The sequence below is a fragment of the Bombina bombina genome, chromosome 5 (assembly GCF_027579735.1).
Source record: "Bombina bombina isolate aBomBom1 chromosome 5, aBomBom1.pri, whole genome shotgun sequence".
Classification (NCBI taxonomy): domain Eukaryota; kingdom Metazoa; phylum Chordata; class Amphibia; order Anura; family Bombinatoridae; genus Bombina; species Bombina bombina.
This window is the reverse complement of record NC_069503.1, coordinates 430,067,876-430,082,570: the sequence shown is the minus strand read 5'-3', so window position 1 is coordinate 430,082,570 and position 14,695 is coordinate 430,067,876. Positions and strand designations below refer to the sequence as shown.

Genomic DNA, 14,695 nt, shown 5'->3' with positions numbered 1-14,695 from the left:
AGGGTGGCGCAGCTCCGGCTTCCTCTAATGCAAAACAAGAGGGAAATTTCACCCAGTCCAAACCAGTCTGGAGACCTAACCAGACTTGGAACAAAGGGAAGCATGCCAAAAAGCCTGCTGCTGCCTCTAAGACAGCATGAAGGAGTAGCCCCTGATCCGGGAGTGGATCTAGTTGGGGGCAGACTTTCTCTCTTCGCCCAGGCTTGGGCAAGAGACGTCCAGGATCCCTGGGCACTAGAGATTGTTTCCCAGGGATATCTTCTGGAATTCAAAGGTTCATCTCCAAAGGGGAGATTTCATCTCTCACAACTATCTGCAAACCAGATAAAGAGAGAGGCATTCTTACGTTGCGTTCAAGACCTACTGGTTATGGGAGTGATCCACCCAGTTCCAAGAGAGGAACAGGGGCAGGGTTTCTATTCAAACCTGTTTATAGTTCCCAAAAAAGAGGGAACTTTCAGACCAATCTTGGATCACAAGATCCTAAACAAATTTCTCAGGGTCCCATCCTTCAAGATGGAGACAATCCGAACCATCCTCCCTATGATCCAGGAGGGTCAATATATGACTACCGTGGACTTAAAGGATGCTTATCTCCACATTCCGATTCACAGAGAGCATCATCAGTTCCTCAGGTTCTCCTTCCTAGACGGGCATTACCAGTTTGTGGCTCTTCCCTTCGGGTTAGCCACGGCGCCAAAAGTCTTTACGAAGGTTCGAGGGTTCCTTCTGGCGGTTCTAAGGCCGCGGTGCATATCGGTGGCTCCTTACCTAGACGACATTCTGTTCCAGGCATCGACTTTTCAAATCGCCAAGTCCCATACGGACATTGTTCTGGCCTTTCTGAGGTCTCACTGGTGGAAAGTGAACAGAGAAAAGAGTTCTCTCTCTCCTCTTACAAGAGTTTCCTTCCTAGGAACTCTGATTCAGTAGAGATGAAAATTTTTCTGACAGAGGTCAGGATATCAAAGCTTCTAACTTCCTGCCGTGTTCTTCATTCCATTTCTCGGCCGTCAGTGGCTCAGTGTATGGAAATGATCGGCCTAATGGTAGCGGCAATGGACATAGTTCTGTTTGCCCGCCTACATCTCAAACCACTGCAACTTTGCATGCTCAATCAGTGGAATGGGGACTACACAGATTTGTCTCCTCTGTTAAATCTGGATCAAGAGACCAGGGATTCTCTTCTCTGGTGGTTATCTCGGGTCCATCTGTCCAGGGGAATTAGTTTCCGCAGGCCAGAGTGGACTATAGTGACGACAGATGCCAGCCTTCTGGGCTGGGGCGCAGTCTGGAACTCCCTGAAGGCTCAGGGTTCGTGGACTCAGGAGGAAGCCCTCCTTTCTGATAAACATTCTGGAACTCAGAGCTATATTCAATGCTCTTCAGGCTTGGCCTCAGCTAGCTGCGGTCAGATTCATCAGATTTCAGTCGGACAATATCACGACTGTAGCTTATATCAACCATCAGGGGGGAACAAGGAGTCCCCTGGCAATGATGGAGGTTTCCAAGATAATTCTATGGGCAGAGGTTCACTCTTGCCATCTCTCAGCTATCCATATCCCAGGAGTAGAGAACTGGGAGGCGGATTTTCTAAGTCGGCAGACTTTTCATCCGGGGGAGTGGGAGCTCCATTCGGAGGTATTTGCCCAGCTGATTCAACTATGGGGCAAACCAGAACTGGATCTGATGGCGTCCCGTCAGAACGCCAAACTTCCTTGTTACGGGTCCAAGTCAAGGGATCCCCAGGCAGCGCTGATAGATGCTCTAGCAGTGCCCTGGTCCTTCAGCCTGGCTTATGTGTTTCCACCATTTCTTCTCCTCCCGTGTCTGATTGCCAAGATCAAGCAGGAGAGAGCTTCAGTGATTTTGATAGCACCTGCGTGGCCACGCAGGACTTGGTATGCAGATCTGGTGGACATGTCATCCTTTCCACCATGGACTCTGCCGCTGAGGCAGGACCTTCTACTCCAAGGTCCATTCAAACATCCAAATCTAATTTCTCTGTGTCTGACTGTTTGGAGATTGAACGATTGATCAAAACGTGGTTTCTCCGAGTCGGTCATTGATACCTTGATTCAGGCTCACCAGGAAAATCTATCATAAGATATGGTGTAAATATCTTCATTGGTGTGAATCCAAGGGTTACTCATTGAGTAAGGTCAGGATTCCTAGGATTTTATCTTTTCTCCAAGAAGGATTGGAAAAGGGATTATCAGCTAGTTCCTTAAAGGGACAGATCTCTGCTCTGTCTATTCTTTTGCACAAGCATCTGGCAGATGTTCCAGACGTTCAGGCGTTTTGTCAGGCTTTAGTTAGAATCAAGCCTGTGTTTAAAACTGTTGCTCCGCCATGGAGTTTAAATTTAGTTCTTAAAGTTCTTCAAGGGGTTCTATTTGAACCTTTGCATTCCATAGATATCAATCTTTTATCTTGGAAAGTTCTGTTCTTAGTAGCTATCTCTTCGGCTTGAAGAGTTTCTGAGCTATCTGCCTTACAGTGTGATTCCCCTTATCTGATCTTCCATGCAGATAAGGTAGTTTTGCGTACCAAACCTGGGTTTCTTCCTAAGGTAGTATATAATAAGAATATCAATCAGGAAATTGTTGTTCCGTCTCTGTGTCCTAATCCTTCTTCAAAGAAGGAACGTCTGTTACACAATCTTGATGTGGTTTGTGCTTTAAAGTTTTATTTACAAGCTACTAAGGATTTTCGTCAAACATCTGCATTGTTTGTTGTCTACTCTGGGAGGAGGAGAGGCCAAAAGGCTTCGGCAACTTCTCTTTCTTTTTGGCTGAGAAGCATAATCCGGTTAGCTTATGAGACTGCTGGCCAGCAGCCTCCTGAAAGAATTACAGCTCATTCCACTAGAGCGGTAGCTTCCACTTGGACTTTTAAACATGAGGCCTCTGTTGAACAGATTTGTAAGGCGGCGACTTGGTCTTCGCTTCATACTTTTTCTAAATTTTACAAATTTGATACTTTTGCTTCCTCTGAGGCTATTTTTGGGAGAAAGGTCTTGCAGGCAGTGGTGCCTTCCGTTTAAGTTCCTGCTTTGTCCTTCCCTTCATCCGTGTCCTAAAGCTTTGGTATTGGTATCCCACAAGTAATGGATGAACCCGTGGACTGGATACACCTTACAAGAGAAAACAAAATTTATGCTTACCTGATAAATTTCTTTCTCTTGTGGTGTATCCAGTCCACAACTACAGTCACCACTGCACCCTATAGTTTCTCCTTTTTCTTACTTGTCTTCGGTCGAATGACTGGAGGTGGGGGTTAGGGGAGGAGCTATATAGACAGCTCTGCTGTGGGTGTCCTCTTTGCAACTTCCTGTTGGGAAGGAGAATATCCCACAAGTAATGGATGAACCCGTGGACTGGATACACCACAAGAGAAAGAAATTTATCAGGTAAGCATAAATTTTGTTTTTGCATACAATCTTTGGTAATTAAAACCCATAACTTTTAACTGATACATTGATAGGTTGTGTTACCAGCTGCCTTTTTGATAAGTAATTTATTTTTAAAATGTCTCATCTAGTCCTCCTACTCAGTGTTTTGACATAATCAGCTTGGGTTTGACACATCACTAGCAGACTGTGTGACTTGACTGTACAGTTACCGCTTTTGAAGGCATCTTTTGTTGAAGAGCATAGTTAGGTTGGCCCAGGAGCAGCACACATTGGTGGGAGCTAACTGGTGATTGGGGACTACACAAATATGGTTCTTATGATCTCACCACATGTGTTCAGCTAGTGCATTGCTTCTCCTGGGGCTACCTAGGTTTACTCTTCAACAAAGGTTACCAAGAGAACAGAGCTAATTTGCCAATATGAGTACCCCCGGATATTCAGCTAGAAACATTTTTTGTATTTGACAGGGGAGCTTAGAATTTGTTTAAAATTGTTATTTAATTAATATGTTCCTCTATTATCAGATGCATAGATGAATGGTTTGAAGTAAACAGATCTTGCCCTGAACATCCTTCCGATTAGTTTTCTATGGTCCTGTATTACAGGTAATTGTATGTTTTCTATTTTTTAAATTAGATACTAAATGACTAAACTGATGTCTTTCAAACCTGGGCGATAAAAAATGTTTAAAAAGGTTGTAACATCTTACAAGCTGCTCTTTTAAATTGGAGTAGTGTTTTTAAAATTTCCAAATTGAATCTGTCAGCTTTATCAATGCAATATCTTGGCTCACTCTGACAGCACTTATCAGCAAAGACGCATCTATTTTATAAAAAGCCAGGCAAACCCAGTGCCACGCTGATCACCAGCACTATGTGTATATAATAAGCTATAACTTATCCATTCCCCAGGTTAGCCTACACTGTAGTAGTGGCAACTCGGATGTGATTTGTGTGAGATGTTATTTGTAAGACTTGTTTTTTATTATGCTTTCTATATTCATACACGTTAACTGTAAGACGAAAAGTAGTTTTTTTACTTTGACATGTAAAATAATGTTCCAATTCCGCTTATTTTTTTCTTTTAAAATATTATGTAATTAGAAGAGGAAATCACTTTTATTTTCTTCAGTCTTTCACTATCTAGTGCTGTCTTACTTATCGTATATTGAAAAAATTAAACTCGTAAAAAAACGCAATAAAAAACTATGATTGCTAAAAATAAAATTATAGAAATAATTTCATTTTTTATTCTCTAATTTGATAAAAAAAAAGATTGAGAAAACTAAAATAAAGGATGCATTACCGGTTTTGTTTAGTATAAACAACTCCTTTTTAAAAATCATAAACAAATGTTTAACAAATATGGAAAAAGATCAACCTAGAACATGATACTCTACACAAATCTTTACATGTCACTTGAACTATGTAATAAAATGTAGATAAAACGTTAACGTTTATTCAATACATGTTTTTAACATCTGAATAAATAAACACACAACAAAAACAAGTTGTTTATAAAGTGGTAGCTCTGTAAGAAAAAGACAAGAGTCCAGCAAAAATAAAGGTAATATAGGGCCTGAAATGCATAATCCAGTCCTAGATTCATTAAGTCTCTCCAGTCTGTCTAATTCCTATATTAATATTATGCAGCCATTTTTGAGGGAATGGAAAGACAAGTAAATTTATAGTGAGGTGAGCCTGGATATGCGGTTTTCTTTCGTAAGGTGGTGAGAGTCCACAAGTATATTACTTCTGGTAATTCAACTCCTGGCCACTAGGAGGAGGTAAAGATTCCCAAAAACTCAGTATTCTCTCCCCTCCTCCTCACTGATAAGCCAGTCTAATCTTTGCCTTCCAGGAGGAAGTTGAAGAATTGAGGTGCTCCAGATTCTTCATTTAGAGGAGTAGTCAAACTGATTTGGGCCAATTTTCCCTCAAAGAGCTGCTACTGGAACACAGGGTATGTTGGAGTATGGGGTTGTGAAACAAATGCTTCCAATGTAGGAGTTAGTTGCAAGCCTGCCACAGGTGTCGCAGGGACTGGTCCCTTAGCCTCCTCCTGTTGGGTCATAAAGTTACTCCTTACATTTATCCTCTGCTGTGACGTACACAGCACTGGATGGACTGTCTGTAGAAAGCTGGCATGTCTGCAGGGGGTAAGTTCAATATAGTGAGTGCAGTTTCAGTACATCTTAAAGGGATATTCCAGTCAAAATTACAATGGACATAGATGAATTACTTTGAATAGATGAATTTTCTTTGAATAGAAACATATGTGCAATACACATGTATTGGCAAAAATGCTTCTAATAAAAGTTATCGCTCTTAGCATTTTTCTTTGCACGTGCTTGTGAAGGATAGCTAGATATTCTCAGTGCACCAGCATTTTAAATACTGCAGGTGCTCAGATCATCAGTGGGGCTTGTATAAGGTCAGAAATTAACAAATTGTCATTAGCAAATGGTACAAGCACCTTAGGCTGTCTGAGCAAGTGCTGTTTTTTAAAATGCTGGTGCACAGTGCATACTTAAATACACTTTTGAAACGGCTATAACTTTTATTAGAAGCATTTTTGCTAATAAATGAATATTACAAAAATGCTTCTGTTCAAAAATGAAATACATCTATGTGGATTCCAATTTTGGCTGGAATGACCCTTTAAGTACTGGCAGAAAGTCTGCCAGTATAAAAATGTTTATATTTTATTTTATTTACTATATACAGTATTTCTTTCAAGTAATTGGCAAGAGTCCATGAGCTAGTGACATATGGGCTATACAATCCTACCAGGAGGGGCAAAGTTTCCCAAACCTCAAAATGCCTATAAATTCACCCCTCACCACACCCACAATTCCGTTTCTCTTGTTAAGTGTATCCAGTCCACGGATCATCCATTACTTATGGGATATATTCTCCTTCCCAACAGGAAGTTGCAAGAGTCCACCCACAGCAAAGCTGCTATATAGCTCCTCCCCTAACTGCCATTACCAGTCATTCTCTTGCAAGTCTCAACATAGATAGGAGGTCGTGAGAGTCTGTGGTTTTTTATACTTAGTTTATTTCTTCAATCAAAAGTTTGTTATTTTTAAATGGCACCGGAGTGTGCTGTTTATCTCAGGCAGTATTTGGAAGAAGAATCTGCCTGCGTTTTTTCTATGATCTTAGCAGATGTAACTAAGATCCAGTTGCTGTTCTCACACATTCTGAGGAGTAAGGTACTTCAGAGGGGGAATGGCGTGCAGGTTTTCCTGCAAATAAGGTATGTGCAGTAAAATATTTTTCTAAGGAATGGAATTGACTAAGAAAATACTGCTGATACCGAAGTAATGTAAGTACAGCCTTTAAATGCAGTGAAAGCGACTGGTACCAGGCTGATTGATAGAGATATATGCTAAGGTATGTGCAGTAATATATTTTTCTAAGGAATGGAATTGACTAAGAAAATACTGCTGATACCGAAGTAATGTAAGTAAAGCCTTAAATGCAGTGATAGCGACTGGATCAGGCTTATTAATAGGCATACATACTCTTATAAGAATGTGTTTTAAAACGTTTGCTGGCATGTTTAATCGTTTTTTAACATATGTTTGGTGATAAAACTTATTGGGGCCTAATTTTTCCACATGGCTGGCTTAAATTTTGCATAGAAACAGTTATAGGGAAGGTAATCCACAGCTCAGCTGTGGCAGTTTTGTTGTGTCTGTTTAAAAAAATGTCGTTTTTTGTTTTTGTTTTTTTTTTATCTGTTTTTTGCATTAAGGGGTTAATCATCCATTTGCAAGTGGGTGCAATGCTCTGTTAACTTATTACATGTACTGTAAAAATTTCGTTTGATTTACTGCCTTTTTTCACTGTTTTTCAAATTTTGACAAAATTTGTTTCTCTTAAAGGCACAGTAACGTTTGTTATATTTGCTTGTTAACTTGATTTAAAGTGTTTTCCAAGCTTACTAGTCTCTTTATTAGTTCTAACATGTCTAACATAGAGGAGGCTCTGTGTTTATTATGTTTAAAGCCATGGTGGAACCCCATTTTAGAATGTGTACCAGATGTACTGATTTCATGTTAAACAATAAAGATCATTTTTTGTATTTAAAAACATTATCACCAGAGGATTCTGTCGAGGGGGAAGTTATGCCGACTAACTCTCCCCACGTGTCAGACCCTTTGACTCCCGCTTTAGGGACTCACGCTCAAATGGCGCCAAGTACATCAAGGGCACCCATAGCGTTTATTTTACCAGAGGATTCTGTCGAGGGGGAAGTTATGCCGACTAACTCTCCCCACGTGTCAGACCCTTTGACTCCCGCTCCAGGGACTCGCGCTCAAATGGCGCCAAGTATATCAATGGCGCCCATAGCGTTTATTTTACAAGACATGGCAAAGGTTGTGTATAATACACTGGCAGCAGTATTAGTCAGACTACCTGAAATTAAAGGAAAGCAAAACAGCTCTGGGGGTAGATACAGAGCATACAGACGCTTTAAGAACCATGTCTGATACTACCTCACAATATGCTTAGTCTGTGGGTGATATTTGTGACTCAGGGAAGATGATTTAACCTGATTCTGATATTTCTACATTTAAAATTTATGCTTGAGAACCTCCACTTGTTGCTCAGGGAGGCTTTAGCTGCTCTGAATGAATGTGTACAATCGCAGTGCCAGAGAAATTGTGTAGACTGGATAAATAATATGCAGTGCCGGTGTGTACTTATGTTTTTCCAATACCTAAAGAGGTTTACTAAAATTTTTCATAAGGAATGGGATAGACCAGGTGTGCCGTTCTCTTCCCCTCCTATTTTTTAGAAGAATGTTTTCTAATAGTTGCCACCACACGGGACTTATGGCAGACAGTTCCTAAGGTGGAGAGAAGAGTTTCTACTCTAGCTAAGCGTACCACTACCTCTGGCGAGGACTGTTGTGCTTTTTTAGATCCAATGGATAAAAAATGTTTATTCAACAAGGTTTTATCCTGCAGCCCCTTGCACGCATTGCTCCTGTCACTGCTGCTGCGGCGTTCTGGTTTGAGTCTCTTGATGAGGCTTTACAGGCTCCATTGGATGAATATATTTGACAAGCTTAGAGCACTTAAGCTAGCCAATTCCTTTGTTTTCTGATGCCTTTGTTCCTTTGACTAGACTAACGGCTAAGAATTCTGTTTTTTACTATACTGGCGCGCAGAGCGCTATGGCTTATATCATGGTCAGCTGTCGTGACTTTAATAAATAAGCTACTTAACTTCCCTTCAAGGGGCAGACCCTATTCAGGCCTAGTTTGAAGGAGATTATTACTTATATCACTGGAGGAAAAGATCATGCCCTTCCTCAGGACAGGTCCAAATCAAGGGACAAAAAAGGCCTAATTTTCGTGCCTTTCGAAAATTCAAGGCAGGTGTGGCATCAACTTCCTCTAAGGCAAAATAAGAGGGAACTTTTGCTCAGTCCAAGGCGGTCTGGAGACAACCGGACCTGGAACAAAGATAAGCAGGTCAAGGAGCCTGCTGCTGCCTCTAAAACAGCATGAGGAACGGACCCCTATCTGGTAACGGATCCTATAGGGGGCAGACTTCATTCTTCGCCCAGGCGTGGGCAAGAGATGCCCAGGATCCCTGGGCATTGGAAATTATACCCCAGAGATATCTTCTGGATTTCAAAGCTTTCCCCCCCAAAAAAGGGGAGTTTTTGCCTTTCACATTTATCTGCAAACCAGATAAAGAAAGAGACATTCTTGCATTGTGTACGTGACCCATTCAGTTCCAATAGAGGAACAGGGACACAGTTTTCCTCAAATCGGTTTGTGGTTCCCAAGGAAAGGAAACCTTCAGACCTATTTTGGATCTAAAAGATCTTAAACAAATTCTTTAGAATTCTATCATTTAAGATGGAAACTATTCGTACCATCTTAACTATGATCCAGGAGAGTCAATAGAGGACTACAATGGATTTGAAGGATGCTTATCCTCACATTGCGATGCATAAAGATCACCATCGGTTTTTCAGGTTTGCCTTTCTAGACAGGCATTACCAGTTTGTAGCTCTTTCCTTTGGGTTAACTACAGCCCCTAGAATCTTTATGGAGGTTCTGGGGTCACTTTGGCGGTCCTTAGGCCGCGGGGCATAGAAGTGGCCCCTTATTTAGACGACATCCTGATACAGGCGTCAAACATCCAAGTTGCCAAGTCTCATACGGACGTAGTACTGGCATTTCTGAGATCGCATGGGTGGAAAGTGAACAAGGAAAGAGTTCTCTATCCCCAATATCAAGGGTTTCCCTCCTAGGGATTCTGATAGATTTTGTAGAAATTAAAATTTACCTGACGGAGTCCAGGTTGTCAAAGTTTCTAAATTTCTGCCGTGTTCTTCATTCCATCCGCGCCCTTTGGTGGCTCAGTACATGAATGTAATCGGCTTAATGGTAGCGGCAAGGGACATAGTACCGTTTGCACGCCTACATTTCAGACCACTGCAACTATGCATGCTCAGCCAGAAGAACTGGGATTACACAGATTTGTTCTCCTGTTAAATCCGGACCAAGAAACCAGAGATTCTCTTCTCTGGTGACTATCTCGGGTCCATCTGTCCAAGGGTATGACCTTCCGCAGGTCAGATGGGACAATTACAACAGATGCCAGCCTTTTAGGTTGGGATACAGTCTGGAACTCCCTGAAGGCTCAGGGATAGTGGACTCAGGAGGAGACCCTCCTTCTAATGAATATTCTGGAACTGGGAGCGATATTCCATGCTCTTCAGACTTGGCCTCAGTTAGCAACTCTGAGGTACATCATATTTCAGTCGGACAATATCACGACTGTGGCTTACATCAACCATCAAGGTGGAACAGAAGTTCCCTAGCAATGTTAGAAGTCTTAAAATAATTCACTGGACAGAGACTCACTCTTGTCTAAAAGCTATCCCTATCCCAGGTGTTGAGAACTGGGAGGCAGATTTTCTAAGTCGTCAGACTTTTCATCCGGGGGAGTGGGAATTCCCTCCGGAGGGGTTTGCACAAGATCAAGCAGGAGAGTGCTTTGGTGCTTTTGACAGCGCCTGCGTGGCCACGCAGGACCTGGTATGCAGATCTGGTGGACATGTCATCCTTTCCACCACGGTCTCTGCTTCTGAGACAGGACCCTCTACCTCAGGGTCTTTTCAACCATCTAAATATAACTAATCTGAGATGGACTGCCTGGAGACAGAACGCTTGATGTTATCAAAGCATGGCTTCTCCGAGTCAGTAATTGATACCTTAATACAGGCATAAAAGCCTGTCTCTAGGAAAATTTAACATAAGATATGGTGTAAATATCTTATTGTTATGAATCCAAGGGTTACTCATGGAGTAAAGTCTGGATTCCCAGGATATTATCTTTTCTCCAAGATGATTTTGAGAAAAGGGTTGTCAGCTAGTTCTTTAAAAGGACAGAATTCTACTCTGTCTATTCTTTTGCACAAGCGTCTGGCAGGTATTCTAGACGTTCAGGCATTTGGTCAGGCTTTGGTTAGAACCAAGCCTGTGGTTAAAAATGTTGCTCCGCCATGGAGCTTAAAGCTGGTTCTTAAGGTTCTTCAAGGAGTTCCATTTGAACCTTTTCATTCCATAGATATCAAACTTCTATCTTGGAAAGTTCCTTTTTGGTAGCTATTTCCTCGGCTCATAGAGTCTCCGAGTTATCTGCGTTGCAATGTGATTCTCCTTATCTGGTTCTCCGTACGGATAAGGTAGTCCTGTGTACCAACCTGGGTTTTTACCTAAGGTGGTATCTAACAAGAATATCACTCAAGAGATTGTTGTTCCATTCTTGTATCCTAATCCTTCTTCAAAGAAGGAACGTCTATTACACAATTTGGACGTGGTTCGTGTTTTAAAGTTTTACTTACAAGCTACTACAGATTTTCATCAAACATTCACCTTGTTTGTTGTCTATTCTGGACAGAGGAGAGGTCAAAGGACTTCAGCAACCTCTCTGTCTTTTTGGTTAAAAAGCATAATTCATTTAGCTTATGAGACTGCTGGACAGCAGCCTCCTGAAGGGATTACAGCTCATTCTACTAGAGCTGTGGTTTTCACTTGGGCCTTTTTTAAATGTGGCTTCTGTTGAACAGATTACAAGACGGAGTCTTGGTCTGCGTTTCATACTTTTTCAAATTTAACAAATTTGATACCTTGCTTCTTCGGAGGCTATTTTTGGGAGAAAGGGTTTTTTACAGGCAGTGGTAACTTCCGTTTAAGTACCTGCCTTGTCCCTCCCATCATCCGTGTACTTTAGCTTTGGTATTGGTATCCCATAAGTAATGGATGATCCGTGGACTGGATACACTTAACAAGAGAAAACATAATTTATGCTTACCTGATAAATTTATTTCTTTTGTAGTGTATCCAGTCCACGGCCCGCCCTGTCACTTTAAGGCAGGTAATTTTTCCATTAAACTACAGTCACCACTGCACCCTATGGTTTTCCTTTCTCTGCATGTTTTCGGTCGAATGACTGGTAATGGCAGTTAGGGGAGGAGCTATATAGCAGCTTTGCTGTGGGTGGACTCTTGCAACTTCCTGTTGGGAAGGAGAATATATCCCATAAGTAATGGATGATCCGTGGACTGGATACACTACAAGAGAAATAAATTTATCAGGTAAGCATAAATTATGTTTTTACAAACTTTGCCTCCTATGGAGGTGGTGAAGTAAGTTTGTGCTAAGATTTCTACGTTGACATGTGCTTCTCAGCATTTTGAAGCCTGATTCCTCTCAGAGTACAGCGAATGTCAGAGGGACGTAGAGAGTATTACCTATTGAATGCAATGATTTTCCTAACGAGGCTCTTTTTCGAGGGTTCTCTGTTATCGGTCGTAGAGATTCATCTCATACCTCCCTTTTCAGATCGACGATATACTCTTATATACCATTACCTCTACTGATAACTGTTTTAGTACTGGTTTGGCTATCTGCTATATGTGGATGGGTGTCTTTCGGTAAGTATGTTTTTATTTCTTAAGACACCTCAGCTATGGTTTGGCACTTTATGCATTTATATAAAGTTCTAAATATATGTATTGTACTTATATTTGCCATGAGTCAGGTTCATGTATTTCCTTTTGCAGATTGTCAGTTTCATATTTGGGAAAGTTAATATTGAGAAATATTTTTCTTACCTGGGGTTTAGTCTTTTTTTTTTGCAGTGAAAGGCACGTCTGTTGACGCAAGTTCATCATTTCCGGCGTCATACTTGACGGCGGGGTTCATACAGGGTTGTGTCGCTAGTGACGCGAGTGTGTCATTTCCGGACATGGTTGGCGCCAAAAAAAATTTCAGTTACGGTGTGCATCATATTTGGAGCCCAATTTTTTTCATTATTTATTGCCCCATTGCTTTTGCCTCTTGCCTTTTGCTATGTCAGATGGCTATGCTATTTGCTTTTTTTCCCATTCCTGAAACTGTCATATAAGGAAATTTATAATTTTCTCAATCTGATCCTGCCTCAGAAGTATCTGCTGGAACTTTGATGCCTGACATCGGTTCTACCAAAGCTAAGTGCATTTGTTGTAAAATTGTGGAGATTATATCTCCAAATGTCATTTGTAATGGTTGTCATGATAAATTTTTACATGCAGATAGAGTTTCCATCTGTAATAGTACATTGCCGGTTGCAGTTCCCTCAACTTCTAATGTACATGATATACCTATGAATTGTAAAGAATTTGTTACTGATTCTATTCAGAAGGCTTTGTCTGCATTTCCACCTTCTAATAAACGTAAGAGGTATTTTAAAACGTCTGATAAAGTTGATGAAATTTCAAATGACCAACAGCATGATTAATTATCCACCTCTGATGAGGATCTATCTAATTCAGAAGATCCTTCCTCAGACGATGACTCTGACAAATCTACTTATTTATTTAAAATAGAGTATATGTGTTCTTTGTTAAAAGAAGTGTTAATTACTTTGGATATTGAGGAAGCTAGTCCTCTTGATATTAAAACAAGTAAACGTTTAAATGCTGTTTTTAAACCTACTGTGGTTACTCCAGAGGTTTTTCCTATTCCTGATGCTATGTCTGACATGATTTCTAAGGAATGGAATAAGCCAGGTACTCCTTTTAATCCTTCTGCAAGGTCTAAAAAATTGTATCCTTTAACAGCAATTGCAATAGAGTTTTGGGAAAAGATCCCCAAAGTTGATGGGGCTATTTATACTCTTGCTAAATGAACCACTATTCCTATGGAAGATAGTACTTCCTTTAAAGATCCTTTAGATAGGAAGATTGAATATTATCTAAGGAAAGCCTATTTATATTCAGGTCATCTTCTTAGGCCTGCAATTACTTTGGCTGATGTTGCAGCTGATTCAACTTTTTGGTTGGAGAATTTAGCGCAACAAGAATTGGATTCTGACATATCTAGCATTGTTCGCTTACTGCAATATGCTAATCATTTTATTTGTGATGACATTCTTGATATTATCAAAATTGATGTTAGATCCATGTCTTTAGCTATTTCTCTTGTAAGGTGTATCCAGTCCACGGATCATCCATTACTTGTGGGATATTCTCATTCCCAACAGGAAGTTGCAAGAGGACACCCACAGCAGAGCTGTAATATAGCTCCTCCCCTAACTGTCATAACCAGTCATTCTCTTGTAACTCTCAACAAGCAAGGACGTTGTAGGAGAGAGTGGTTAAATATAGCTAGTTTATTTTCTTCAATCAAAAGTTTGTTATTTTTAAATAGTACCGGAGTTGTGCTATTTTATCTCAGGCAGTAAATAGAAGAAGAATCTGCCTGAGGTTTCTATGATCTTAGCAGGTTGTAACTAAGATCCATTGCTGTTCTCACATATGTCTGAGGGGATTACACAGATGAGGTAACTTCAGCGAGAGAATGGCGTGCAGTTTATTCTGCTATCAGGTATGTGCAGTTATAATTTTTTCTAGAGATGGAAAACACTAGAAAATGCTGCTGATACCGGATTAATGTAAGTTAAGCCTGAATACAGTGATTTAATAACGACTGGTATCATGCTTACTCTCAGGGGTAATACCCTTATAAAATTGCAATATAAAACGTTTGCTGGCATGTTTAATCGTTTTTATATATGCTTTGGTGATAAAACTTTATTGGGGCCTAGTTTTTTCCACATGGCTGGCTTAAATTTTGACTAGAAACAATTTCCACTGTTGTAGTATAAAAGTTACAGTTGGTGCAGTTAAAATTACAAACTGTGACATCCAGCTTCCCTCAAAGGCCCTCTGAATGCTATAGGACATCTCTAAAGGGCCCAAA

The 14,695-nt window shown here is 40.6% G+C and overlaps 1 protein-coding gene across 2 annotated transcripts in view; it reads left to right on the top strand.

The window, feature by feature from the left end:
- Positions 1 to 14,695, top strand: part of ZNRF2 (zinc and ring finger 2) — a 410,887-nt gene that overhangs the window by 368,830 nt on the left and 27,362 nt on the right. For both annotated transcript variants that reach the window (XM_053714273.1, XM_053714274.1), the window contains exon 4: positions 3,940 to 4,020. In XM_053714273.1, the coding sequence (XP_053570248.1) occupies positions 3,940 to 3,997 (58 nt within the window). In that variant the 3' untranslated portion in view covers positions 3,998 to 4,020. The remainder of the gene's footprint in view (positions 1 to 3,939; positions 4,021 to 14,695) is intronic.